We start from the raw sequence: 26,324 nt of genomic DNA on the forward strand, positions 1-26,324 counted from the left end.
GCCCTCTACAATGAGGACAAATTCAATGCCCTGGCCATGGGAGTTGATCTCTAAGCAGGAGACTGCTCCAACACCAGCGACGCCAACAACCGGAAGTTGGCCTCCGCCATCATCACTATGTCAATGGTGGGTTCGACATTACGGTAAGGCGTGAACTCGCCCCACTGTCGCTACCAGAGGCCCCCTCCCACGATCTTAACGAGCTGGACATGGTGTTTGCGAGTAAAGCTACTCGAAAATTGAAAAAAGATAGGAGGAGTGAGAGATAGAGCTCACCGGAGAGGAGATGGGCAAGTAGTTGGCTTGATTGCAAAAAAAATAGACACTGAAAATCGTCCAAAGAGAAGCGAGGAGATGAAAGAGGAAAGAAACGAAAATGCAGAAGGAAAGACCCTAAGGATTAGGGCTTCCCTTATATAGTCGTGCCACGTGGCAGGCGTTGCAGACGTCCATCAATGTGCGTCTGTACGACATCCCCTCAGCTACCCCGACTCGACACGTGGCGCAACCTCATGCGCTGCTCAACCCCAATATCGAGTACAACACCACGTGTCACGATCTCATTGGTTCGTCATCGAAAAGACGACTTAACGCCCCACGTGACCTTGAGCCACGAAACGACATATCATGATTACGGACTAACAACGCCTCGACTACCATGCTGGTCGCCATACCTGGCATTAATGACAATGCGACTCGACCTAGTCCACACATAACCCGACCTAGTCGTGGCCAACTTACTTTCCGAACCTCCGTAGATCGGCTCGAAAAGTAAGGGGGCTCACTATTGGGGAAAAAATCGACAAGTCGATAAGTCAATTATGGAATGGGCCAACTCTACTGAACCAGCACAGACCCAGTGAAACCCGAACCTGATAAGGCGTCTACATCCAGAAACAGGCTGACCTCCAAGGAGGTTGATACAACTGTAAGGACACTCAAAGAACACAGAAACGAGCCCATTCAAATAGGCGAATACCGACCTAACTCATAAGTTGGTCATAGGTAGACTATAAATCAATCATAGGTTGGCTATAGGTCGACCATAGGTCAACTTAGATCGATTACTACCCGGCCATGGCTCAATTATAACTCGAGCATTGGATGACCATAGATCGGCCACCGTCCAGTTGAAGGTCAAGCGACACCCCATGACAAGGTCAAAGACCATTAGCGCCCAGCTAAAGGGAACACGGACCCTTCGACCCAATTATTGGTCGAAGATGGTGAATGTTGATCTATCAAGGAGATCGACATTACTTATTTCCGAGTCGTCACCCGCCAATGGGAGCCGACCTAAAACCGAGCTATAGATTTGGGTAATTCCCTAACATCCCGAAGATCTCTCCTCAGATCGTTAGGGGATAAGATCAGATCCTGATAATCTTGAAGGCCGGTAATCTGTAAGGATCTTGGATCTGGATGAATCTCCAAGATATCGAGAAGAGTCCTTGTGCAATTGGACTCTCTTTCCTGTATATATAGAGGTATCTCCAATCATCTAAGGTACGCTAATTCCTACCCTAGCACTTTCGACTAGTGTCCCTTTCTGGAGACCCTACCCTACAAAAAGACCTCGTTCCTAACTTAGGCATCGGAGAGTCCCCTACGCTAGCTAGGGTCTCATTCGTTTCTCTTTTGTGCCTATGCAGGTTTAGGAGGGTTAGCCGCGAAGGGTCTGCCTAAAAACTACATCAACATTATCCATATGATTTGTGGGCATTAAAGTGATAGTGAGTAACAAAAAGACTACCGGTTAAATATGCAGCAGGATTAGTGATTGAAATATCGGTATCGCATTACGTATCACATCCTTAGGATATAGAAACATAACGGTTATCACACGGGATGTATCATTTGTATTAGGTAATTTATCACACTTATTGAGAAACATGCTGAAACAATGGGAAAATTGTCAAATTTTTTTATGAAACTTTAGAAATTGTTTATAATTTTAAAAAATAAAAAGATCTTAATATACACTTTTAAATCATAACATCTTAAAAAAGAAGTGCATATAATAGGAGTCCTAAGTTATGTGTTGTCCGATTAAACTAATGTAATTATATTTAAAATAAATGCATAACATTTAGAGTATATGTAATTATTATTTCATCAAATAGTCTTAAATACTTCGAAATTAATCTCAATTGATAACTAGTTGAAGGAAAATTTAGAAAAAAATAATATTTTAATAATTTTTAATTAATTTAAAAAAAAAAAAAAAAAAATTGACAAGGACTTAACAAATCAATAAATCAACTCTCATACATGTTTGATTTCATGTTTCAAGTGCGACATTACAAGCAATTTGGGAGAAATTGAGAAAATTTCAAATTTCTCCAAATTAGACCAACTACACTAAATTTTCAAAATTTGGGTGTATATGATGATCATTTCATCAAATACTCTTAAATATTTCAAAGTTAGCATCAATTGACGGCTAGTTGAAGGAAAATTTTGAAAAAAATAAAAATAAAATCATGAAGAACATGAAAAACGAATGGATATCGAAATCAAAACTCCAACTACATGATTTTTCATGCAAAACATGAAAAACTAATAAATTTATAACCATTTGATACTGATTTAATATATTTAAAAAAAGAAAAAAGAAAAAAGAGAGAGATCAAAAATTTTAAATGCTCACTGGATCAAACATGTAGGATATATCGGCACTACCTATATATTTCATATCGCATAGGTGGGATACAAGATATATCGTGAAATATATCAGCCAATATCGTCGATGTTTAAAACATTGAATATGATTTTTTATTTTTTTAAGGAGTAATGGACAAGATTGTCTCATGGCTTTTAAAACATAAGCTTGTATCACGTGCTAGTACATTCAATGGACCCGATCAATATATTACCTTGCCACGTCATATGGAAAGATGGCTCTACCGCTGATCAGGTAGTTTTGCCCACACCACCCCCAAGCGGTGGTGTGACGTGTTGGGTGCTACAAGGCCAACTATGACGTTTGTGCTTTATATCTGCGTGGTTTGCCCCTTCATTTTAGGGCATGGACCCAAAAATGAAGAGTAGGCCACACTACATTCAAACTTCCTGTGGGCCACAAGTTTTAGATCAAATTGATATCTGTGTTTTCCCATGAGTGACATTATCAACATGTTCAATGGAAAATAATATTACAATAGGCGTTAGGAAACTTTCAATGACAGGTGTCATTATTCTCAATGTTTTCGGTATCAACGAGATCAGCCGATATATCACAGTATATGTTTTGTATTCTACTCTTGTGATACGAAACACATAGGTATTACTGATTTTATCCCACTAATTTGATCCGATGGTCATGTTCAATTTTATTTTTTATTTTTATTTTTTTTCCTTTTTTTTTGTAAATCATGTTAAAGTAGCGTCGGATGGTTATAAATTCATAATTCTTCATGTTTTGTATGAAAAATTTGAAGATTCAATTTCAAGATTTGGAGAAGATGAGCCAAGTTGCGGAAAATTAAAATTTTTTGAGAATTTTTAATTTTGTTGCAAATTAATTGCAATCTATATCCAAACACAAATCAAACATGCAACTTGATTTAATTATTCTTGGTAATTTGATTTTTGTTTTAAATTTATTTTTAATTTAAAATGTTAAAAATATATAATTTTTTAAAATTCCACTTCGATCAACAATTAATTGACCCCCATTTCAAAGTATCTAGTAGGAGTGTTAGATGAAACTATCATCACACACTCTAATTTTGAGATTTAAGAAAGATTGGCCTTTGGCCCTTTACAAAAAATTAAGAAAAAAATGAAATATTTTTATTTATTTATTTTCAAATCGAAGAGGATAAGTATCGGCATTATATTAGATATTATCTTCATTGGTATTTCTATTATAACCTGAACATAGTATAGTTAGTTTCTTGAGAAGCAATATTGTGGCCAGTCCAATCGAAATTAAGATAGTTATTTTAAGCCACCACATAGCTCTATATGGGTTTGAGCCACTGCCACACACATTATTCACATGTATATTTTTAAATTTCTACTTCATTTTTATTTTTATTTTTAATGTATTGCTTGGGTTTCTATACATGCCTTCTTACATTTATAAATTATATAAATAGACTCTAAATATATTTATAAATTATATAAATAAACTTTAAATATACGTGCATCAATTCAATCAAACAAAGCATAAATTAGAATCCCATACAAAAGAAAACTTATTATGTATACTTGCTTTTTGTGATATTTCTATTTTTAAGTATATATTGATATCTTTTTTTAAACAATTTCTGAAGTTTCATTGAAAAATTGGACCAATTTTCCAATGTTTTTCCATATTTCTCAATAACAACAATACGTTGTGTGATACAACCAAAATCCTATATGATAACCTATATGTATCTTTATTCCAAAGATGTAATGACGTGTATCTATATTCCATATATGCAATGACGATACAGAAAACATTTGATTATCCCTACTATTTCCTATGGTGTGGTCCACTTTTTTTTTGGTCACACACTTGCGTATTCACACCACAATGGGTGCTCAAACCCATGACGTTGTGTGGTCCCATGAACTTTGAATATGCTTCGTTTTTGGCTTCATGCCTAAAATGAGTTGTCAAAACGGATGGGCATTGTGTATATAGGATATATAAAACACACATCATGATGGCCCCACGGCACCCAACACCACCACACCACCTAATCTGCATCCCAACAGCATGGTTTTTTGAGGCCTACCATGATGTTTCCGTGACATGCAATCCATTACATTTTATTTTTTTGACAACAGGGTGTCCCTCCACTTATTAAGGCAAGACTATTCCCTGCGGATACACGCAATCACCCACAAACCACATGCATTGCACATGTGGGGAGCTCACGGATTAGGATACATTGCAATAGGATGCATGTGATTTCAGCTTATGGATATGGGTCTGTCTCCATGTCCCAAACGGGACTTCAATGTAGATGGGGGATACATGATAATAATAATAATAATAACTTTGAACTGTCCACCTTTAAAGGGTAAGGGTAAAATGATTGAACCATGGAAATATCTTCAAATATAAAACATTTTAATTTTTCTTTCCACCCCATTCAAGGCAAGTACCACTACGCAAACAGCATGGATCATTTAAATATGACCTTAGATCCAGTGGAAGTACGGAGATACCGTATGCAATACAGGGATGTATTCTAGCAAACCTCCAGAAAACAAACAATGCAGCAAATACTAAAACACAGATCATATCTTCCAAATAAAACCAACAAGATACAACTAGGAATATGTTATACGGGAACTTGAAATGAAATCAACTTCTTTCATCTCTAATAAGAGATAACATATCAGATTAACATGAGATTCTTGTGACTACTATAATTTATCCTACTCTGAGAATCAACAAAATTTCATTCACGGACACAGAAGGGTTAAAAGAGAGCTGAGGAATGGCAAGTGCTACAAGCTGGATGTGGAAGTGGATTGTTTCGACGGTGATTCAATGCTGTCCGGTGTGACCTGATTGACCCACGAAGAGATCAGGTGGTGGGCGATAGCAAAGGGTCCAGGTATGAACATCTGTGCTAGCTCTCCGCTTTCCACATTGAAATCGGAGGATAAGTTCTGCCCTTTCTCTACACCCTTGCACATTTGGTCTACTTTGACTGCATTTGTCCTCTGAGCTTTCTCATACTCAGCAAAAGTCAATGCTTTCTTCACGTCTTCCCTACTGTGCCATTGAGCATCTAGAAAGACATCCAAGTTAATTTTTTTAGACCACTGAAATTACACTGAAAAGTGTTTGTCATAACATGTTTAGGTAAGTCCACATACAGGGACTGGCAAACCACGTGACAAGTGTTGATTTTAAAATATTGCAGTATTTTTGTGAAAAATCAACCAGATGATATTTTCACATTAATCTCATGAACTATTCCAAAGCTCCGCAGTTTTAAAATTTCACATTTTCATCGCAATGTTAGATTGAAATTATTTAAAATTCTAAATTTACATGCACATAATGGTAAAATTATTTATGAATTTATAACACGTATTTCTAAAATTTTATTTTCAGAGAGAATTTCCCAATAATATCTAAAGAAAACCCTATATTTGGAAAGGAAAATGTCACATCTGAAGAAGTCTTTGGAAATACAAATCTGTGGAAAAGAGTCCAAATAAACCTGTTCATTTTAGCGGAAAGGTTCATGGTAAAAAAGTACCAATTGCCCCTTAGAGAACGTGAAAGCCTCTTAAAAAACATGAAAAATCTCCATTTCTAGTTATATTATTATTATTATTATTTTTAGGAAAGGGATAAGTCTTTTTTTAAGGAAAACTGTTGAAATAGAAATCGATTTCCACAGCTAACTTTGTTTTAGCAAATGGTGGAAAACATCACATTGGAGGAAAATGATTTCATTTCTACAGTAGAAAAGAGGATTCCTCCCATCCAAACAACCCCTTGAAACTGAAAATCTCACAAGACGTTGCTGAGAACTAAATAAGTCACTATGCTATTGAGTAAATACACATGCAGACAAACGGAAATCAACCCCAATATCATTGTACTTCTGTGACAAACCAATAATGAGGACTTCCAATCCCTGATGAACATCATTCTCATGTTTTCAGTTTGAAAAATAGAAGCCCCTGGGTTAGTGATCCAGACAATTGGTCCCTTGGCCACAAAGATGTCCTCAAGAGGACAGTCCAAACCTTAAAATTTGTTGCCTGAAAATAGGTAGCTAAGAAGAGAAATACAGCAATGGTCCACATTCCACTGAAGAAGGCCCAACATCAGTAGCTGGTATCTTTAGATCTAGGAGATTCCGGGTCACACACTCACTCTATCCATGGAGAGTCCCCAACAGAACTAAGCTGGATCTTAGAACCATGGGCCCCATTCGTACAAACTAAAAATCCAAGTACACTGCATATCCTCTGGTCAGGGATTATAAAATTCCTCGTCAAATAAAGAATATATGTGCGCATGCACATGTGCATAGGGATAGTATCCTCAAAAATATTATTTTTCCAAGATGAGAGGATTTAGGATTCAAATCCCATAGAAAATTATTTAGGATTCAACTAAACCCTATTTGATAAAGATTAGTGAGAACCCCTTTCTTTATTTGGTGTAACTACTTGAGCTGGATGAGAGGAAACCTTAATGTTTAACTTTTAATGATTTAGGATTCAAGTAAATCTTATTTGATAAAGATTTTAATGTATTCGCTTTTACGATTGTTAATGGTTTTCTCAGTGCTATCTTTCTATAGGTTCCTTGCTGCTCCTGAAGTCTCCATTGCGTGCTGTCACACAGGGTCCCTATGATCATATGGGGTTCCTCCCAAAGTTGATGCGTTGGGTTGGTTGGCAGGGGGGAACAAAATCCTAACGGCAGACAATTTGAGAAGAAGGGGTCCGTGTCTTCCAAATGTGTGCGTCCTTTGTCTTGGGGCAGAAGAATCAGTGGATCGTCTCTTTATTCACTGCCCCTTCTCCACGGATCTTTGGTGGAGCGTCATGTACCTGGTGGGAGTGTCGTGGCCTGTGGGCTATCCCATATCGGTGGGTCAACTCTTCTCTAATTGGCATGCAGATCATGGAGGAGCCTTAGGAAAGAGAAAATGGAGAATCTTCTTTTAGCCATCTTCTAGGTCGTGTGGGCTGAAAGAAATAATCGCAGTTTCAGAAACCAGAGAGTTTCTTCAACTGGTGTTTTCTCCAGGGTTTTTAGTCTTGTTTTGGGATTGGGCCCCTTAATTGGGGTTTTTTTGGGGGTTTTGTTCAGTCATGGGACTGAGTCTTGTATTTTATCCTTTTTTTTCTTTTTTCCTGCTTTTGAGCTCTTTTCTTTCTCCTGTTTTCTTTTTTGTCTCTGTCTGTTGTACTTCTCTTGTTTTAATAAAATTCTCATCTTTCAAAAAAAGAAGAAAGGTTTTGAAGTTAATTTTGAGGGATGATGGGACATGAAACAGAAAGGTTTTTAAAAAAAGGTCACACCATTGGATGGTCAACCCTGCATAATCCAATACCGCAGAGAAATGCCATGGAATGCGAAACAAGGGATTTTAAAATGCTATTTTGAATTAAGTTTTAGATTCCTGCCCAACATCTCTGGATAATGGGAGATGTGTGCGCCAACTATGGGTGAACACTGTACACAAACAGAGGCATCAAAAGTATTTTCTATTGATCAAAAGAAATAAAGAATTCAGAAATGAGCTTGTGATTAATCCAGAATGGAAATGCAAGACAGAAGATCCTCAAAATCTCTAGTTGGCAAGTGATCTTCTAGCATTCAAAGGTGGAAATTGGTTGAAAACTTCTACTTGAATAGATCGTGAAGCACTGTTTTGAAAAAGAGTTTCCTCATTCAATTAGAAAATTTTAGTTAATCTTAATGTTCACAAGTACCTTCTAACTACGGAACAAAAGTAACTAAATACCTTCTAGCTCCTCCTTGTCGACACGTATTTTGAATGATTTGGCATACGCGAAGAATCCCACCATCAACTGGCATGGCATGCTATTTGGACCGACTGGCAAGATTTCAAATGGAAATAAAAATCAACATTGAAGAAAAATATGAGTCAACAATATCTCAATTAGCAAAAGACAGCACAATTTATCACACCATGAAAAATATTACCAGAGCCCATATAAAAAAAGATACTACACAAAAACTAATAATAATAATAACATAAAATAAAATAAAATTTCAGGAAGAATCACAACGATATCAAATACAAAATTGATGAGAAGTGATGCTAATAACTCCCACAAAGTACATATATTTGTTACAGCTACCAACTTATAATTTAATTAGTTACTGAAAAACTCCTTAATATGGAAAAATAAAAAATAAAAAATGAAAACATTCAAATCATTGGGGAATCATTTCAGAAAAGTGGCAGTTCTTCCACATGGTATTCTTACATGGCACAATGTGAAGAACACGGGGAGACAGGTGAACAAACGAATAATAAGGGCATCGCTTGAAAAGCCAAATCATCAAATGCCCATATAGAAGGTTTCTAAAAGTTACTGCATTGGATAGACGCCCAGCACCAGTATTGGACACATGTTTATGAGGCTATCAGGAAAACACCTTAATTTTTATCTTATTTCGTGACTTCTGTATTTGCTTATATGATGTTTGTAAGGCAAAATAGTTTTCATTTATCATATGCTTTTACTAACCAATATCTATCTAAATCATGATCATCATCATCATCTAAGCCTTGGCCCAACTAATTGGGGTCAGCTACATAAATCCTGTTCCACCATTCCACTCCATCAAGGGCAATTATCTATCTCAATTTGGATTCCATCACATAATCGTGCAAACATGTTGGCTGTTGGGTTATCCAGGGTCACGTTTGATGCCTTGCATCAATTTCTAACACAATTTTCACGTCTTAGTTACATACATCAGCAACATAGATAATGCCTTCATTTACTAGTATGCATTTTTACTTTTTTCAGTTGAAATATCTAATCCAACTTTACTCTTAGAAACAATACCTTGGATGTTTCTTTTCAAAGTGCGTTCTCCTTGACATTAGAACTAACATCAAGGAGAGGGACCAAAACCATGTTAGCAGGCAGAGAGGCAAGAAGCACAAAAAGTTACCAGGCCATGGTTGAGAACTATGATAGAGAACTTCGCCCACTTCAATACCAGTCTCTTCCCATGTTTCTCTCTTTACCGCCTCTTCCAAGCTTTCTCCTGGCTGAAGAACCATTAAAGAATTACCACCACTTGAACAATTGCTTCAAGAAAAAGATAAGATGCATAATATTCAATCCACGTAAAATTTCATAATGTGCTACCACTATCTGTGAGCTGTCAAAGAATGTGAATTCTGGTGAATGATGCAATTGTTCTGGTTATCTTGCGATGTGGATTTGAAGAAGAAGAAGAAGAAGAAGAAGAAGAAGAAGAGGACACACATCAGGGAGGAGTTTGGTGCCCAAAGTGGGCCTATAACAGTCCCAGACACAATCTGGAAGTGAGCCCATGAGCAGCAGCAACCCAGGACCAGATTTGGGCAATAGATTTACATATATTGGAATTCTAGATAGTATTAAAAAAAAAAAAAAAAAAAAAAATGGAAGGAAAGGAGGGAATGTACTTTTATTGGCTGGAAAGTACATTAATATATTTCATGGTAGCCCATTGCTGACGTCAGCAAAATGTTGTTCAAAATCACCACGAGGCTAGAGTTGGAAAGCACTGGAGCCCCTTCACTGGTCCCTATGTGGACCATATTTTCATCTAGGCCCTGTTTGGATTCGCGGAAAGCATGAGAAAGGAAACAACATTTTTCGAGAAATATCATTTCCAAGAAAGCATAGGAAAGGAAACACTGTTTTCCCTTGTTTGTTTTTTGAATGACATTTTCATGAGAAATTTTATGTTATTTTAAAATAAGATGTTTGGCAAAATAAGTTTTTCCTGAAAAAAAATTCTTGGTAGTAATTTCAAGTCTTAAGTGTTATAGCCATTAGGAAACCTGTGAACATGACCTGGGGCCCACTCTCATAACAAGAGTTGCAAAATCACACTAAAAAAATGAAGCTGACAATTTCGGAGTGGAATGTGAACAGTTGGAGCCTGGTCTACAATCATTTACACAGTGATAGACAAAATCTGTTCAGCACATGCTTTTTCCTTTATCTTTTCTTGTTTTTTCCCCTTCTATGGCCCCCATGGCGTAGCATCAAGAACACATACGGATCCCATGAATAGGTCATCTCATCATGCCACCTAGTTGGGCAACGCATAACAGTAAAACAACTGCCATGTAAAGAGTCATGTGCAAACCGAGCCTACAACCCTCTAATAAATTATAGGATCCTGCTCCACAGCAAATGTGCTCTACATGCGGGACCCATCTTTCCATGGTCCACCAATCTGATTGGCCCCAAAAGTCTCCCAGATTGGAAGATCCTATTACAATCCGACCAGTGGCCTGCATATAGACAGCAATGAATAAGGCACCAGACCCATAATCAACAGAAAATAGGTGATTAGCTCAAACAGATGGGATCATCCCAAAGACTACTTGGGCATCCACCATCCACTGTGGGGCCCATGGCTAACAATAAAACACTTGCCTTTGAATACCATATCTAAAATAGAGACTACCAAACTCATTCATGAAATTCCACCTACTTTCCGACTGTCCCTCCAACCATTTCTTCTGTGCGCGCGCACACACACACGTGCGCGTGTGCACCATATATATATATAATGGGAATCATGGGATCCTCTTTAATTGATTCTTTTGTCACCTTGTGAGATTTCGAAGCAGGACCAATTCGAGAACAATCAGATGATGACAAAATTAGAAAAGATTGGCATTCCTTATTTCTATTCAGAAACGTACGAATAGTTCCTTGATGTTGGGTAAGTGATTGAATCCTCGCCTTGGAATAAAAAGTCTTGATATTGGCGCAATCTAATCCATTATCGGGGATCAATCCTGAACCTGCCAAATCATTCCTTTTTCCGGTATACGAAATAGGGAACTTCACTAAAGAAATTCTTATCAAATCTTGAAACCAATTCACTTGAGTTAGACAGGGTAGAGTGGAATTTCATGTGTAAGGGTGAAATCCGGAGTGTGTGTGTGTGTGTGTGTCTATATATATATATATATATATATAAAGAGAGAGAGAGAGAGAGAGAGAGAGAGAGAGAGAGAGAGAGAGAGTCATGCTCATGCTCATCTGCGCACCTACGCACGTGTGCAACTTTGCACACGTGTCATGGGCGTCTAATCTAAACAGTCCATGTGATGTGGAATCCCATGAAACCCCAATGGACAAATTTTCACCCTAATCTAAAATTCTGGTGGGCCATAGAAAAGAGAAATGCAAATCCAGGGAGGAAACTGTTTTCATTTTTCATGGCCCACCAAAGTTTTGGATCAAAGTAAGAAAATGGGTCCGGGGGGTTTCATAAGGTGCTGCTTCACGTGGACCGTTCAGATGTTGGAGTCACATCACGTATGATGAGTTCTCAAAAAAGTTCGCACAAGTTCTGTGCGAACTGGTATGCAGCTGAGCATTTGGCTATATATATGTGTGTGTGTGTGTGTGTGCGCGTAGATGTGTAGCTCAAATCCATGTTAAATTGGATGAGAAAGTGTGGGAAATGAATCTCGTTTCCGAGGAGGGACAGAGGGAAAGTTTTGGGGGAGATATTCAGGAAATTTGAGCACGTCAGATATTCAATTTCCCACCATTTCTGACCGAATCGGCAACGCAAACGGCAAGAAACCCTCTTTCTTTCCTATGGTTTCAGCAAATCCAAACAGGCCCCTAAAGTTTATTTGTTTCTTTCCTTGGGTGATCATATGCAGGAGTTCTGCAGGTGCTCAATGGAGGACTGGAGTAGGCTAGTCTTTAGAAGGCCATAATTAGAAGTAATTGGGGATGGGGTTTCCGGGATTCCCCTTGGCTTCTTTTTTCACATTTTCTGATGGCTTCAGTTATAGAACAACAAGAGAGTCACTTGTGTTTTGGCTGTTTCCTTGTTATTCCTGACTTGTTCTGGTTGCCTTTCAAAAAAATTTAAGGGCATGAATTAAAACAATCAACTCCCAAGATTAAGCTAGTAGGCCATGGTTTTCTTTATGATATATGTTAGGCTGATTATTCAGCTGTGGGGATAGTTATTTGAGAGTATTAATTGTCCTTTGTAGATTTTTATTTTTTTATGGAAGAAACCATATACCTGTCCCAAAAAAAATAAAAAAAAATAAAAAAAAATAAAAAAATAAGAAGAAGAAGAAGAAGAAGGAAACATATAGATGTATTGGGCTTTGGAAGTTTAAACCTTATTATTTTGTGTCAAGTTGAAGAGGATCATCTCTCCCTACTCTATAGCTTGTGCAGCTCTAGTTCGTTTTAGAACTTGATATTAGACTGCTGGAGCATACTTTTATTGGCTGGAAATTACAGTAATACATCCAAGAGATATGAATGAAGCTGTAGCTGAAAATTCATTATTAAGGCTAGAAAAATATTTTCCAGTTGTTGCAACAAATGCTGGAAATTGAACCCAGCAGCTGGATTTTGGGTTTGTTGTTTTTTGCTTGTCTCTTGATATCAAATAACGTGGTGGTGGGAAAAAAAATTGTGCACCTATACTATACTGTTAGGGGTGTCAACAGTCCAAGCTCTGTCCAAGCCCAGCCCGTATTCTTCAATTTATGCCCAAACACGGCCCTGGCCAGTGACAGGCTAAAGTAGTCCCGCCAAAGCCCAGCCCGGAATACATATACAGGGACCGGCCCAAGCTCAGTCCGAACCATGATGATGAGAGCCTGTCACATCTCACCGACTCATCGTGAGTCTCACTCAGATGGTTTCCATGATCGTGGGGCCCTTTGAGAGAAATCCACCCCATTCACAAGTTTGGCCTTGTGATTTTACTTGGTGGACTGAAAGATGAGGAAGATCAAGCGCTCAAATGGGCCACCAACCAATAAACAATGGACTGTTAGAAGCCACCGTCCAACATTTTCTTGCTGTGGGACCCAACTATTTATCGGATCAGCCTCGGTTTTGGGTCCACACCCTAAAATTAGATGGCCAAACTACTAAAGGGGTCGGATTTGTCAGACACAGCACGAAAGTGGGCCCCACCAAGATTTGATAACGACTGACGCTTGTCACATCTGACTCCACATCATATTTCATTAGGAGATGGTTGTCGTGATCATGGGGCCACCGTATTGTTTGAGAAAAATCTGAACCGTCCATTTCCCTCATATGATTTTAGGGGTTGGGCCTAAAAATGATCTAGATCCAAAGCTTAGGTCGGCCACACGGTAGGCAACAGTGCATATTGAATGGAGGCCCTTCAAACCATCATCGGGCCACAAAAAAATTAGATCAAAGGAAAAATCTGATGGTTACATTCAGCCCACTAGGAATGACCTTATGAATAGTTGGGAATGCCATTTCAATGGTTTGGATGGCCTAAAAACATTTTTTTAAAAATGGACCATTGATAGTTTCAATGATGGTAAGTCACCGACCACTTTTTCCTATAGTGGGACCCACTTGTGCATTAGATCTGCATGGAGTTTGGACCCACACCTTAAAATGAGATGGTAAAAATGGTGGACGTTCGGATTTGTCACAAGCATCACGAAAGTGGATCCCACCAAAATTAAGGGTTGCATGATAACAACTATAACAACTGACGTGTATGTCACATCACTAACTCCGTGTCAGATTTCGATGGGAGATGGTCGCTGTGATCGTGGGCCCCATCGTGTTCATTGCAAAAAATCTGAGCCATCCACCATTTCCCTCATATGAATTTAGTGCTTGGGCCAAAAAATGATCCTGATCCAAAGCTTAGGTGAGCCACGTGGCAGGTAAAAGTGCATATTGAATGCAAGCCCTTCAAACCATCATAGGGGCATAAAAATCCAGTGGTTACATTCAGTCTACAACGAATGACCTTCTGAACAGTTGGGATTTTGGATGGCCGATAAACATAAAAAATAATCACTGATAGTTTCAACAGTGGTAAGCCATCGACACACTTTTTACTGTTGTGGGACCCATCCCTGCATTGGATCTGTTGGATTTTGGCACCACGCCTAAAATGAGAAGGCAAAAAGGGTGGACAGTTTGGATTTGCAACAAGCATCATGAAAGTGGACCTTAACTAGCTTTGTGGGTTTCTCTAAAGTCCGTTAAGGAAGGTTTCTACTTCAAAAAATAAGATGAGTAATTTTGTCAATATGAAAGTATTTTGTTTTAAAAATAACAGTTTTTCAGTCCATAGACAAAATAGAGACAGCTTATTGGAAAGAAATTCCCTATTTTGGCAAGGAGGAAAAAGTTGAATTTTTTAAAAAGTTAACAGGCTGGACTAACGGGATTTTGAAAAGCTAAGTCCAAGCCTAGCCCGCTTGAGATGCTGGCTCGAGTTTTAAACCCGAACCCAGCCCTTGGGACTGATACTCCAGCCCAAACCTGGCCCGTTGGGGGTCAGCCCGGTCCATTGATAGCCCTTTATACTGTTGAATCATGCTGCAATCAATCAGGTGATCAATCTGCATAATCTTATTCTTAAAAGAAAAACTTTAAAATGTGCTATCAATATTTTAAAAACAAGATGAGCAAGCCCAATTGACAAGACCACCAGGTCTGACAGTATGGTTAGGCCTTGAAAATTGTTTCTTGTTGAAATGGCCACTATTTGGTTTTATGTTGCTGATCAATTGGTTTATGGAATTTTATTTTTTATTTTTTAGCTCAAAACAACAACAAAAAATTTGCATTCTCATTTTTCTTCCTTTTGAATTGGAAACTAGTAATGAACTTATGATTGGTGGGCTTATGCAAACACAAACTGCAATGAGGATTCCTAGTATTTTATTTGATTTTGTTTTTTGACATCATCCAAGCTTATGGTTTACTTTGCCTCTTTCTTCATCTTTATTAAATAAATAGAATAGTATTTATTGACTCACGATAAGTTGTGATGGATTTCAAACATTTAGCGACTCCACTTGTGAGAAGAACCACAAACCTCCACATTGGGTACCTAAATGGTTTTCAATCTCATAATCACTGCCATCACTGTGACACTATTGACCTCATCATAACCCTTGTCCCAAGCATTCGGGTCAGCTATATGAACCCTGTTTTGCCAATCACTCCTGTCCTATCTAACACCCTAATCCCTGTATGTGAGCAAGCCTTCATATCCCTTCTCAACACCTTAATCCAAGACCTTTTAGGCCTTCCTCTCATCCCCTTTTTGAGCCCTTCAATCCTAATGAAGTCAATCTGCTCTCCATCATAAACTAATAAATTCAAATGTTTGCCTAGACATGGATTGTCAACTTGTTGATAAATTTGGAATTTACAATATATTAATGGTTGAGATATTTTTATTCATGACAACCTCAAATATCCAAGACAACACAATAATCGTATAATAATGATATTTATATTAATAAGAAAAATAGATGAGATATTATTATCCCTATTTTTGTTGGATATCCTTTTCTAAAGATGGAATAAGATAATGTTACCTATTAGAAAGGACTATTTCTCTATTCAAAATATAGCCCTACATAGAAAAATTCGATGAGAATAGGTGTACCTCTATAAAACCAGCAAGGCAACTCCACATCCGGGGTACAAATCTTGATTGGCGGCTTAAAAGTGCACGATCATTGGCTTTATCAATGACCAACATAATGACAACCTGAGTGAAGGCATTACCCAAATGACAAGATTTAAGTAAGATGCCCTATAATGCTTTAGTTCCATGAATACTGAAAAGTTTAAATGCAGATTTTGGTGGAACTACATACTGGATCAACACGAGGATAAATTCTCTTCTTGCATGCTTCATCGATGCATTGCTTCCGTCTCCCTGCATCAATAGGTATTGTTCTTGCACCACAGTGACCGCAGAAACGTGATGTGTTGTGCCATTCTAGCAATGCCTTGGCCTGATCTAATAAAATTTTGAGAAAACATGTAAAAATTCGATGAAGATTTTTAAGCATATCATCAGAAAATAGGAAAGAGACATGTACCATCAGTAGCAAACCATTTTTTGTTAAATTCAGAGAATGCATGATGTACCAGAGGTTATGGATAAATAATAGACATACAAATGCTGTGTTGCCTTTCTAACCATTTCTACTAGAGACTTGTACCTCAATTTACAATTAGAATGCCTGGTTGCAATAAAGATGGCAACGAACCTCCCCAGAGTAATTCTGGAATTATGAGGATCCTCAGTGTCTGCATCACCCGTAATCATCATTACAGAGGAACATTTCTTTGTAGAAGCCTGCTAAGGATGAGTTGAATTCTAACCTCTATAAAAAAGGATGAGGCGAATCCTCCTCGCAGCACATGTGCAAGTGTAGCAAACTTGTGACAGATCTGGGCCATTCTCCAGGCAGCCTCCACTTTGACCAGGCACCCTGGCATATAAATCAGGCCAGTCTGCTGATCATGTGGGCACATTTGTGTGGTGTATAAATGGAAATTGACCGACAGCTCACATTCAACACATGCAAGTGGACCGACCTAAGCTCTTGGGATCTTCCACAGTGAGCCAACGCTCAAGAGAAATCCCAATACCCTTCAAGCAAATATCCTCGGCATTTCCTTGCCACTTGCATCACAGTTCTTATATTTTCAACTACATGAACAGTTTCTAAGCTTAACTAACATGCATCCAGTTTCTATTTTATGGCATCAGCATATTGATGTGGATCCAAAATGGTTCTGCCCATGCAGAACGTATTTTGAAATAATTCTTTTGTGCTAGAGAAGATGCAGTGTAGCAGATAATTGCTAAAAAAAATCGATAAGATATTGCTCTTCACTGTTCAACTGATTTTTAAAAAATAAAAAATAATAAAAAGAAGAAGAAGAAGAAGATAAAGAAGAAAGAACTATTATGTCTATATCATCTTGATGTCTCGGTTGCAGGGCTTTTTTCCTTCTTCTAGTGAAGAGGATTCCCTCGCTTGGAATCGGTCATCCTCCGGCAAATTCACAGTGAAGCCCTACCTTCAGCTAGCCTCTGGCAATTTCACAAAGAATCAGTCAATCATTTGCTCACCCATTGCTGCCACTCAGCAGAGATCTGGCACAGGGTGCTATGAACGACCGGTTTGTCCTGTGTAATGCCAAAAGATATTGAGGCCTCTTTCGTTTGTGGCATGCTGAAGAAGGTGGTATCCTAGGAAGGAGGAAATGGTGTATCTTGTTCCTTGCTACCCTCTAGTCAATCTAGCCCCAGAGGAACAACTATTGCTTTTGTAATCTGAGTATTTCGTCAACAGGGGTTTTCTTCTCAGTCTTGAGCCTTTTTAAGGACTAGGCCCCTTAGTTTTAGGTTTTCTTGGGGTAGCTAGCTGTGGAGCTGGAGGGTTGGGTAGCTTCTTTTCTTTCTTTCTTTTTTCTCCTCTTTCTTTATTTTCTGCTCGTTCCTTTTTCTGTACTTTTTTTTTTCCTTTTTTGCTCTTAATAAAATTTCATCTTTCATAAATAAATAAAAGACAACTACAGGTATCAGATGCCTGCAAGTGACACTATCTATCGGTATAAGCCTGAGTGGCCTGTAAGGCCCATGGTTGGCTAATCCAAGCCATTGATCTGATGGCCCCCACCAGTGATGAACCATGGTAAAAAAATCTCCTCAATTGGTCAACTTATTTTTTAAAAAAAAAAAATTCATATTAGTATTAGCTGTACTAAAATTGCGGATCATTCTTTCCTTTTTGATACTTCACGTTTGTCCTAATCATTCATCAATACATCTACCCAAAAAAAGATGACTAGTCCACCACTTTAATTGTTTGTCCAATCTTTCAAAATGTCACTGTAAATTGTTTCTTCGCATAGGATAGGACCCTTTGCAAATACTTGATATTTTGTGTTGAAAATCAAAGTGTATCTTGAGAGATGGGCTCTATCCAAACACACCTTTGACAGTCTATCCAAATACACATTTTCTAATTTATATTCCCACTTTATTGAACTAATTGTTGGAATTCAATTTGATAGTCTATCCAAACACGCCTTAAACATATCAGATTCAGATACCGGCATGGAGCTGACTGGCATGTCTGCAGCAGCCGCTATAGGTGTATTATTGATCTGTTGGCTTGAGGAAAATAATATGCTAGAAGAATTGCAGCAGCAATAAGCACAAAATTAGACAAGCATTCAAGCTGCAAATGCAATTATCAATGAATTGGGGCTAACATGCTACAATTACATTCGTATGCACAAAGAGGCCTTTTTTCGCCTTTGCGACATTATACAAGAGAAGAGTAACTTGCGAGGCACATTTGGCATATCTTTAGAGGAAAAGTAATCTTTCTTCATACAATTAGTCATCACATCAAGAATTCTGTTATGCAGCAACATTTCAATCATTCCGAGGAAGCAATTAGTTGCCACTTCAATAAGATGCTTAATGCAATCGTTAGGCTACATTGTGATTTTTTTAAACCATCCGCGGTACCTCCCAAAATAATGAATAGTATGAGGTTTTTTTTCTTATTTTCAGGTTAGTAAGTACATATTTTGCATTTTAGAATTTCAATTCTAGAGTATAGAAAAATAAGTTATAGTTCTCTTCATTAGAGTTGTGTTAGAGCCATAGACGGCACCCATATTCTAGCCATTGTCGGTTTAAAAGAGCAAGCTAAGTGGTGGAATCGAAAGGAATTTGTATCCCTTAATGTGCTAGCGAGCCGTTCTTTTGATTTAAAATTCCAATACATACAAGCGGGGTGGGAAGGATCAACATTGGACTTGCAGATGCCGGTAGATGCTCTCAGCTAAGACAACAAATTGATTGTCCCAAGAGGTATTAATTCAGGTCAATCAGTAGATATATGTTAATTAGTTAATATGTAGCTTAAAATCAATCAATAGGTATATATTAATTAGTTAATATGTATCTTAAAATCAAGTGACTTTTGGCCTATTTCTTGTAGGTAAATACTATTTGGTTTATGCTGGTTTTGCGAATATACCTGGTTTCTTAACATTATTCCGTTGAGTTCAGTATCGCCTAAATGAATTCAGGTAGGGGCGTGAGCCAATGACGAAAGAAGAGTTGTTTAATCTTTGTTATTCCTCATTAAGGAATGTCATAGAACATGCGTACTAAAGGCACAATTTCCTATATTAAAGATAGCCCTAGCCTATCCTATACGCACCCAAGTAAATATAGTCTTTGAAAGTTGCATCCTGCATAATCACATTATTAATGAAAATCATGATCAAGAGCCCAATTTGAAGAATAACAACAATAACAACGATGATGAAAATGGAGTTGATATGGACACAAATGAAGGTAATGATGGAGAGGTCAAAACTAGCGACAATGAGGATGAAGGCGGATTTGAGAATGAATCCATGATGGCTAGAATGGAGAAGAAAAGATGGAAAGATTTCAGACTTGTGCTTGCATCTAATATGTAAGCAAACTCAGGATAAAACGATAATTAAATGTCCTTTGATAAATATCTATTTACAAACATTAATACCGATGAATTGATTTTTACTTGGCATATGAATGCAATATTTTACAGATGTAATTTCAAGTTACATTTGTAAATCCATTTCTTCCTTCTTTCAATATATCTTAAATAGTTTACAAATCTGTTATCTTTGTAAGGCATACCACAACCTTCAAACCCATGCAGTAGTAGTCAAAAGGCACAAGTCAACTGGACTTTCTATATGGATGAATGTATGGCGAACTTATTAGTTAACGAAGCATTATTGGGAAGCAAATCCGACAATGCTTCTAGAAAGGCCACTATGTGTAAAGTAGCTAAATTGGTAGAAGAAACGTTTTCCGTCCAGGTGAATAATGATAGTTGTGGGCAAATATCTATTTAATAAGCTTGCACTGAGCAAGAATGGCTTCAGTTGGAATGAAGAAACAAAATGCGTGACTATTGAACCATCAGTTTAGAATGATTTAATCAAGGTAAATTAATGTTTAACACTCCTCTTATAATATAGTTATGAAGAGTATTTCAATTTTCAACTTCTCTTCTTTTACAGGAAAAACTTGAAAAAAGAAGAAGAAGAAGAAGAAGAAAGCCATTCCCACCATTTAAGCAGTTTGAGTCCATATGCAAAAGACAATTCTACTGCGCGTGGGGAGTAGTGCCCGAACTCTAACCGATCCTAATGAAGAAAATGATGTGTCATCTCACCCCATGAATAACACCCAATTGTCTCCAATTCACTTCGAAACATATATACCATTTGCACTCATGGGTGATGCATATTGGGATGGGACACAACCTGAATCTCAACAATCTAGGGGAAGTAGTAAACAGACTGCAGGAACCTTAGCTCCAAGGTCATTAAAGAAGAAGAAGGTCACTCTCAAATCGACTATCATAAATAGATTTGATAGCTTTTTTGGATCAATGGACAAATACATCACCCTCAAGTCTGCAAATATGGCTACAAATATGACGACGAAATTATGGCAGGAATGGAAGAATATGACAACCATCGATGAGGCCACGATGTATAAGGCTTTTCCTTTTAGGTACCCTTCTAATCAACCAAATCTTATCCATACATTCCTTCATGGTGTCCCCGTCCCCTAATCAGAGATATATATGGTTGGAAAACATGATTCCTAAATAGGTGGCCTTTTGGTTGTCGTAGTTTGTTTGTATGTTTCTCTTCCTTGTAGTATTGTAAACATAAATTGGAAAGAAAATGAGAATTTTTAGTTCCCTCTTGCTTACCTTAATTTTTTTCTCACTTTTACAGCTTATCTGATGATTAGTTTAGCCTAAGAATCAGCTCAAATATTCATCTAGATGTGCTCAACAAAATGTCATACTTTTATCTAATCTTTCTTATGTGTCAATCTAATTTTTGAACTTTTCCCTACTCCAGGCTCTGATTGGTGTGAATATAGAGGTTCCTACCTGTAACTAACTTACAGATTACCCAAACACAGAAACCAACTTAGGTGTAAGTAACTTACAACTTACATCCAAACAGGATTACTTGCAACTTATTTTCACCTGCTTAAAAAACTTACAAGCATCCAAATGTGCTCGAAAAATAAGTCCATTTGTGAGAGGTGGAAATCAGAGAGTGGATGGCTGTGACTATTTGGAGGAATTGTTTGGTCCATTGCCCATGGAGGACAGGGCCTTTCAGATGGATGGTGCGGATAGGAAAAAAAGGTGGGACCCACCCAAATGATTACTTTCGGAAAAAAATTACATATAGACAAGCAAGAAGCAGCACCACTTACATGACCACCAATCGCCAGTTCTCCCATCATGCGGTCATCAGCCCAGTCCGTGGCAACCATCAGCGTCCGCAGCTCAACAAATGAGAACCCCCCATCCCGCAATTCAAGACCCAAATCGCCCACAGCGGAGGAAACATCAATAGCCCAATAAACAACTCCCCCCTCCTCTGACGACTCCGATCCAAGATAAACCAGAGAACCCTCAGCCAACCCAATTCCAAATTTACCCAAAATCTCCTTGCAACTAGAAAAACCGATCCAACCTAAACGCCAAACAGGAGTGGAATTAGCGACGGAGGCTGACGAAGTGGCCAGAGGCTTGCCTTTCCGGAAGGGCAAGATCCTGAAATCCGGCGAGAACGGCTCGACGGTGTTTCCCAAGAGGAGATTTTTAAGGGTTTCGAGGGCGGAAGTGAGGGAAATTGGGTGGACTGGTTTTGGGTTTTTGGTTCTGAGTGGATTGCCTGCGAAGGCGTGGGCCTGCAGATGGATAGCCATGATTGAAGAGAATGCTGATCTTCTCTCTCCTAGGGTTAAGGTTTGAGAGGAGAGGATGCTATAGGAGGAGAAGCGAAGAGAAGAGAGCATTTCTCTTCTTCCATGGCTGCGGTTAAAGATGAAGAAAAAACAGGTAGCAGGTGACGATGGAAGTAACTGTTTTCGCTCATGACACGTGTACGTATGTAGACCAGAGCGGATTCGGTGAGATTCCGGATCCACCGAGGTGGGTGGGACCCCTGACTATGGGGCTCACATTGACGTATGTTACTTAAATCCACACTGTCCAACCAGTTTGAAAGCTCATTTTAGGGCATGAACGAAAAAATGAAGCTGACCCAAATCTTAAGTGGACTATACCACAGTAAACAGCAGTGATTAAATCCCCACCATTAAAAACTTTATGAATTCCACTGGAATGTTTATTTGCCATGCAACACGTTGTTAAGTCGAATACACCTAAATGAATATACCACACAGATATCATCTTGATCCAAAGCTTTTGTGGCCCACAGTAAGTTTTTAATGGCCTATTACCCCTGATTCCTGTACCATGGTTCATATGGGGTTTGTAAATGCTTCATTTTTCAGACCATGCCATAAAATGATGAGTTTTCAATTTGTATGGACGGCGTAGATGTAATTAAATACATCACAGTGGGTTAATAGTCAGCTGGATCTAAAGCTTATTTGGCCGGTAAAACGTTTTTAATGATTAATAAATATTGTTTCCTGTGGTGTGGTCCACCTGAAATTTAAATGTGATTCAGTTTTGGGACAACGAGCTAAAATAAGCGGTCAAAACAGATGAACGGCGTGGATATACAATGCATACATTGAGGGGCCTAGGGTGACATGGCTGGCTCGGGGTGGCAGCCAAGTTCCGCTCCACGTGTAGGCCTGAAGGGGATCAGGTGGTGTTGCCAATACCACCCTAATGGTGGTAGATTGATGTTTTGGGCGCTGTGGACCAATGTGATGTATGTATTTCATATCCATTCCGTTCATTTGTTTTTACAACTTAGTTTAAGCGATGAAATAAAAAATGAAGCAGATCCACAGCTCAATCGTAACACACTTCTAGAAACAGTGGGATAATCGTTGAAACCTTTCTAAGGGCCCATCATAATGTTTATTTGTCATCCAACCTGTTGATAAGGTGACTCAGACTTGATGAATGGAAACATAAATATCAGCCCCATCCAAAACTTTTGTGGCCCAAGAAGTTTTTAGTGGTAGGCGTTCAATCACCAATATTTCCTATGATGTGGTCCACTTGGGCTTAGGATATGCTTTATTTTCCTGATTATATCCTAAAATGAGGTAGCAAAACGGATGGACGGCGTGGATATAAAGCAAGTAAATCACGTTGGCCCCACAGCACCCCACGCATCAACCTACAGAGGCTGAGGACGGTGTTCGCAACACCCCTGATCCGCGTCCCTAAACTTGTGAGAGGGATGGAAATGTGGGCCCCATCTTGGGGGTTGACCGGGCCTATGCCCACGATGAATGGGATGACTCTGCCTAGACTAACGTGATGAATGGGCTTCATCTATGCCGTCCATTCATTTTTCCAGATCATTTAAGGCATTGAGCCCAAAAATTAGGTAGATCCAACACTCAAATGGATCACACAGTGGGGATTGAACACCTATCATTAAAAGCTTCTTGGGAGCTGCCAAAGTTTTGATCAAACTGATATTTGCGTTTTCCCTTCATCCAGGTCTACCTGACCTTATGAACAGGTTGGATGGAAAATAAGCATCATGGTGGGCCCTAAGAAGGGTTCCACCGTGTGCGTCATTATCCACTGCTTCCTGTGGTGTGGTCCACTTGAGCCTTGGTTCTACCTCATTTTTGGGCTCATATCCTAAAATGATATGGCAAAATGAATGAACAGCGTGGATAAAACCCATACATCATGGTGGGCCCCACAAAGCTCCTCCCTAGACCAAGTTTGTCCAAGCAGGGGCAGGACTACAAGAGGCAATCTGCATACGATTAGATTGGGAGTCAATCGATTGAGAGGGTCCCTCAAAAAGCTCGGATAGAGCCCAGGCTCGATCGATTGTTTTGGTCTAGACCCATTCCAGTCAAGCCCTATTCCTTGGCTCTTGGACTGGTTTGGACCTTGACTCATGACTTCAGCCTATCTATCAGGCTAGGACTTGCTTGGACCTGGCACATTTTCCCCTTGTAAATTTCATATCTAGGTCTGGCGTTGTCTTTGGGTCGGGCCTATTCAAAATATCAAGTTTGCTGGGCCCTGGCCCCACCCATTGCCAGCCTTATTCATATCCAGTCCATCTGCATTAGACGAGCATTTACTAAGCCCACGACACCTCTACACAGCCACACCTGCCACACGTGTAACATCCAACAATGCATCGGGTGGGCCTCATATGTAGTTAACTCCGCACAAAAGTCATAGCATTGCACTAATCCGGTGGGCCACACATGCATAAAAGCAGTGAACGGTTCGGAAAACGTTTCTAATCAATCTAGAGTCTGTGCCTCACTTGATGAGTGGACCAGCAGTGAACGGTTCGGATCCCTTGAGTTTTTAAGTGGCATCCAAACGACCCCTTAATGAATGTGCACGTTGATCTCAGTCGGCATTCATCAGCACTCACAAGTAAATGTGCTCATTGATCTAAGCCATCCATTAGAATAACCACCTCTTTGATGGACCATTTTACAAAATTGATATGATATCTCAAACAAAAAACCTTTTTGAGACGACCATTTGTGGGGGCCATTGGGATGAAAGGCCTGACCCATTTACTAACATGAACTTCAGAGCCCATTTTCACACACTAGCACTAATGAGCCTGAACCTGGGCTTACAATGGGTCTATGTAGGAAAAGCAGTAAAAGCACGGGCAAGATCCAATGCATCGTTCATCAAAAAGAGGCCACGTTACGATCATCCCAAGCTGGACCTGATAGGGCCTCTGATTTCAAACCCAAGTTTCATCTGTTCTCAGCTTCTGGACATATGGAGCCCAACCCATTTGTTAATTGGCCTTCAAAACTAGGCCGATATGCGGCTCCCATGCCTCTCTTGCAGGCCCGAGCCAACCTGTATCCGGCCTGGACAATAACACCTTGGACCCACCAGGCCAGGCCCATTGTCACCATGGATTTATGGCTAGGACACATTGGTCACGAGTCGAATCAAGTTGCGTGCCGGGGATGAATCATTTGGGTTACTCATACAAGCGGCATAGATGCAGACCAATCTAACCCGCCCAAATTGCGGGGTCCACTATGGAGCATAGCCCAAAAGTCTCACTGATCAAATAACCCCAACCATCCAATGGGTGACCATAAATGGATGGCTGAGGGGAAATAGTCAAGGGTCCAAGTTTAACTGGCAAAAAACGGTGGCTAACATTGTCAGGCCAGCATGATTTTCAGACCTAGCTCCACCCATTATCGGGTCCACAATTTGGAAGTTCCACGTTTAAGGTGGAAAAAGAACATCTGATTAATTTCTAACCCAATTTGTCTGATTATAGCAGTACTTGAAATACATTACATTGCACTTCAATCAAAAAAAAAAAAAAAAAACAAAAACAAAACAAAACAAAACATTTACTAGAATGAAATGGATATAATTAAAGAATTGATAAATCAAACAATCTACTGAAGCTTCTTAATCCCCGGGAAAGATGGCAGTATGGCAATAAGAGCATCTCCATACCCGACAGGTTCTGAAGAGTAATTTTCACTCAAAAAGAAATAGATGATTTTGTTAGACAAAATATCCACTCCAAGAAACCAATTTGCAAATTGCATACCATAAACTGAAAAAAACTAATCCGTGCAAATGCCGCATGCAAATGGAATATTGGAACGTAGGTACTTCAGGAATTTAACAAACCATCCATTGAGGAGACCCAATATACAATATTCAATTTTCATAATTAGAGAATATGTTTATTCAATTCCTGGGCATGACTCCAGTAGCAGTCTTTTCTTTTTTCCTTTCCTTTTT

At 38.9% G+C, this 26,324-nt stretch overlaps 2 protein-coding genes across 7 annotated transcripts in view; both read right to left on the minus strand.

Moving 5' to 3' along the window:
* Positions 1–5,224: 5,224 nt before the first annotated feature.
* Positions 5,225–22,459, minus strand: LOC131223224 (nudix hydrolase 19, chloroplastic). 4 transcript variants are annotated; one of them, XM_058218550.1, is made up of 7 exons: positions 21,824–22,453; positions 16,758–16,797; positions 16,359–16,504; positions 16,145–16,249; positions 9,635–9,734; positions 8,448–8,540; positions 5,225–5,738 (listed from the first exon to the last, which is right to left on the minus strand). In XM_058218550.1, the coding sequence occupies exons 1-7, from the start codon at positions 22,409–22,411 to the stop codon at positions 5,452–5,454; spliced, it is 1,359 nt and encodes a 452-aa protein (XP_058074533.1). In that variant the 5' UTR covers positions 22,412–22,453; the 3' UTR covers positions 5,225–5,451. The 4 variants fall into 4 exon arrangements, 3 of the variants coding, with proteins under 3 accessions (XP_058074533.1, XP_058074534.1, XP_058074535.1); XR_009160345.1 differs by having other exon boundaries at positions 5,598–5,738; positions 9,526–9,734; positions 21,824–22,459; XM_058218551.1 differs by lacking the exon at positions 16,758–16,797 and having other exon boundaries at positions 21,793–22,453.
* Positions 22,460–25,904: 3,445 nt separating this feature from the next.
* Positions 25,905–26,324, minus strand: part of LOC131223226 (uncharacterized) — a 37,583-nt gene continuing 37,163 nt past the window's right edge. For all 3 annotated transcript variants that reach the window (XM_058218555.1, XM_058218554.1, XM_058218553.1), the window contains exon 9: positions 25,905–26,040. In XM_058218555.1, coding sequence (XP_058074538.1) covers positions 25,970–26,040 — 71 coding nt within the window. In that variant the 3' untranslated portion in view covers positions 25,905–25,969. The remainder of the gene's footprint in view (positions 26,041–26,324) is intronic.

The sequence above is a fragment of the Magnolia sinica genome, chromosome 13, assembly GCF_029962835.1.
Source record: "Magnolia sinica isolate HGM2019 chromosome 13, MsV1, whole genome shotgun sequence".
Taxonomy (NCBI): domain Eukaryota; kingdom Viridiplantae; phylum Streptophyta; class Magnoliopsida; order Magnoliales; family Magnoliaceae; genus Magnolia; species Magnolia sinica.

Coding starts and splice junctions, on each gene's coding strand:
- LOC131223224 (XM_058218550.1), bottom strand. CDS start 22,411: ATGCTCTCTTCTCTTCGCTTCTCCTCCTATAGCATCCTCTCCTCTCAA. Junction 16,798..21,823: donor AACTGGCGATTGGTGGTCAT/GTAAGTGGTGCT, acceptor CGGGTGATGCAG/ACACTGAGGATCCTCATAAT. Junction 16,505..16,757: donor TCCAGAATTACTCTGGGGAG/GTTCGTTGCCAT, acceptor AAATTTTATTAG/ATCAGGCCAAGGCATTGCTA.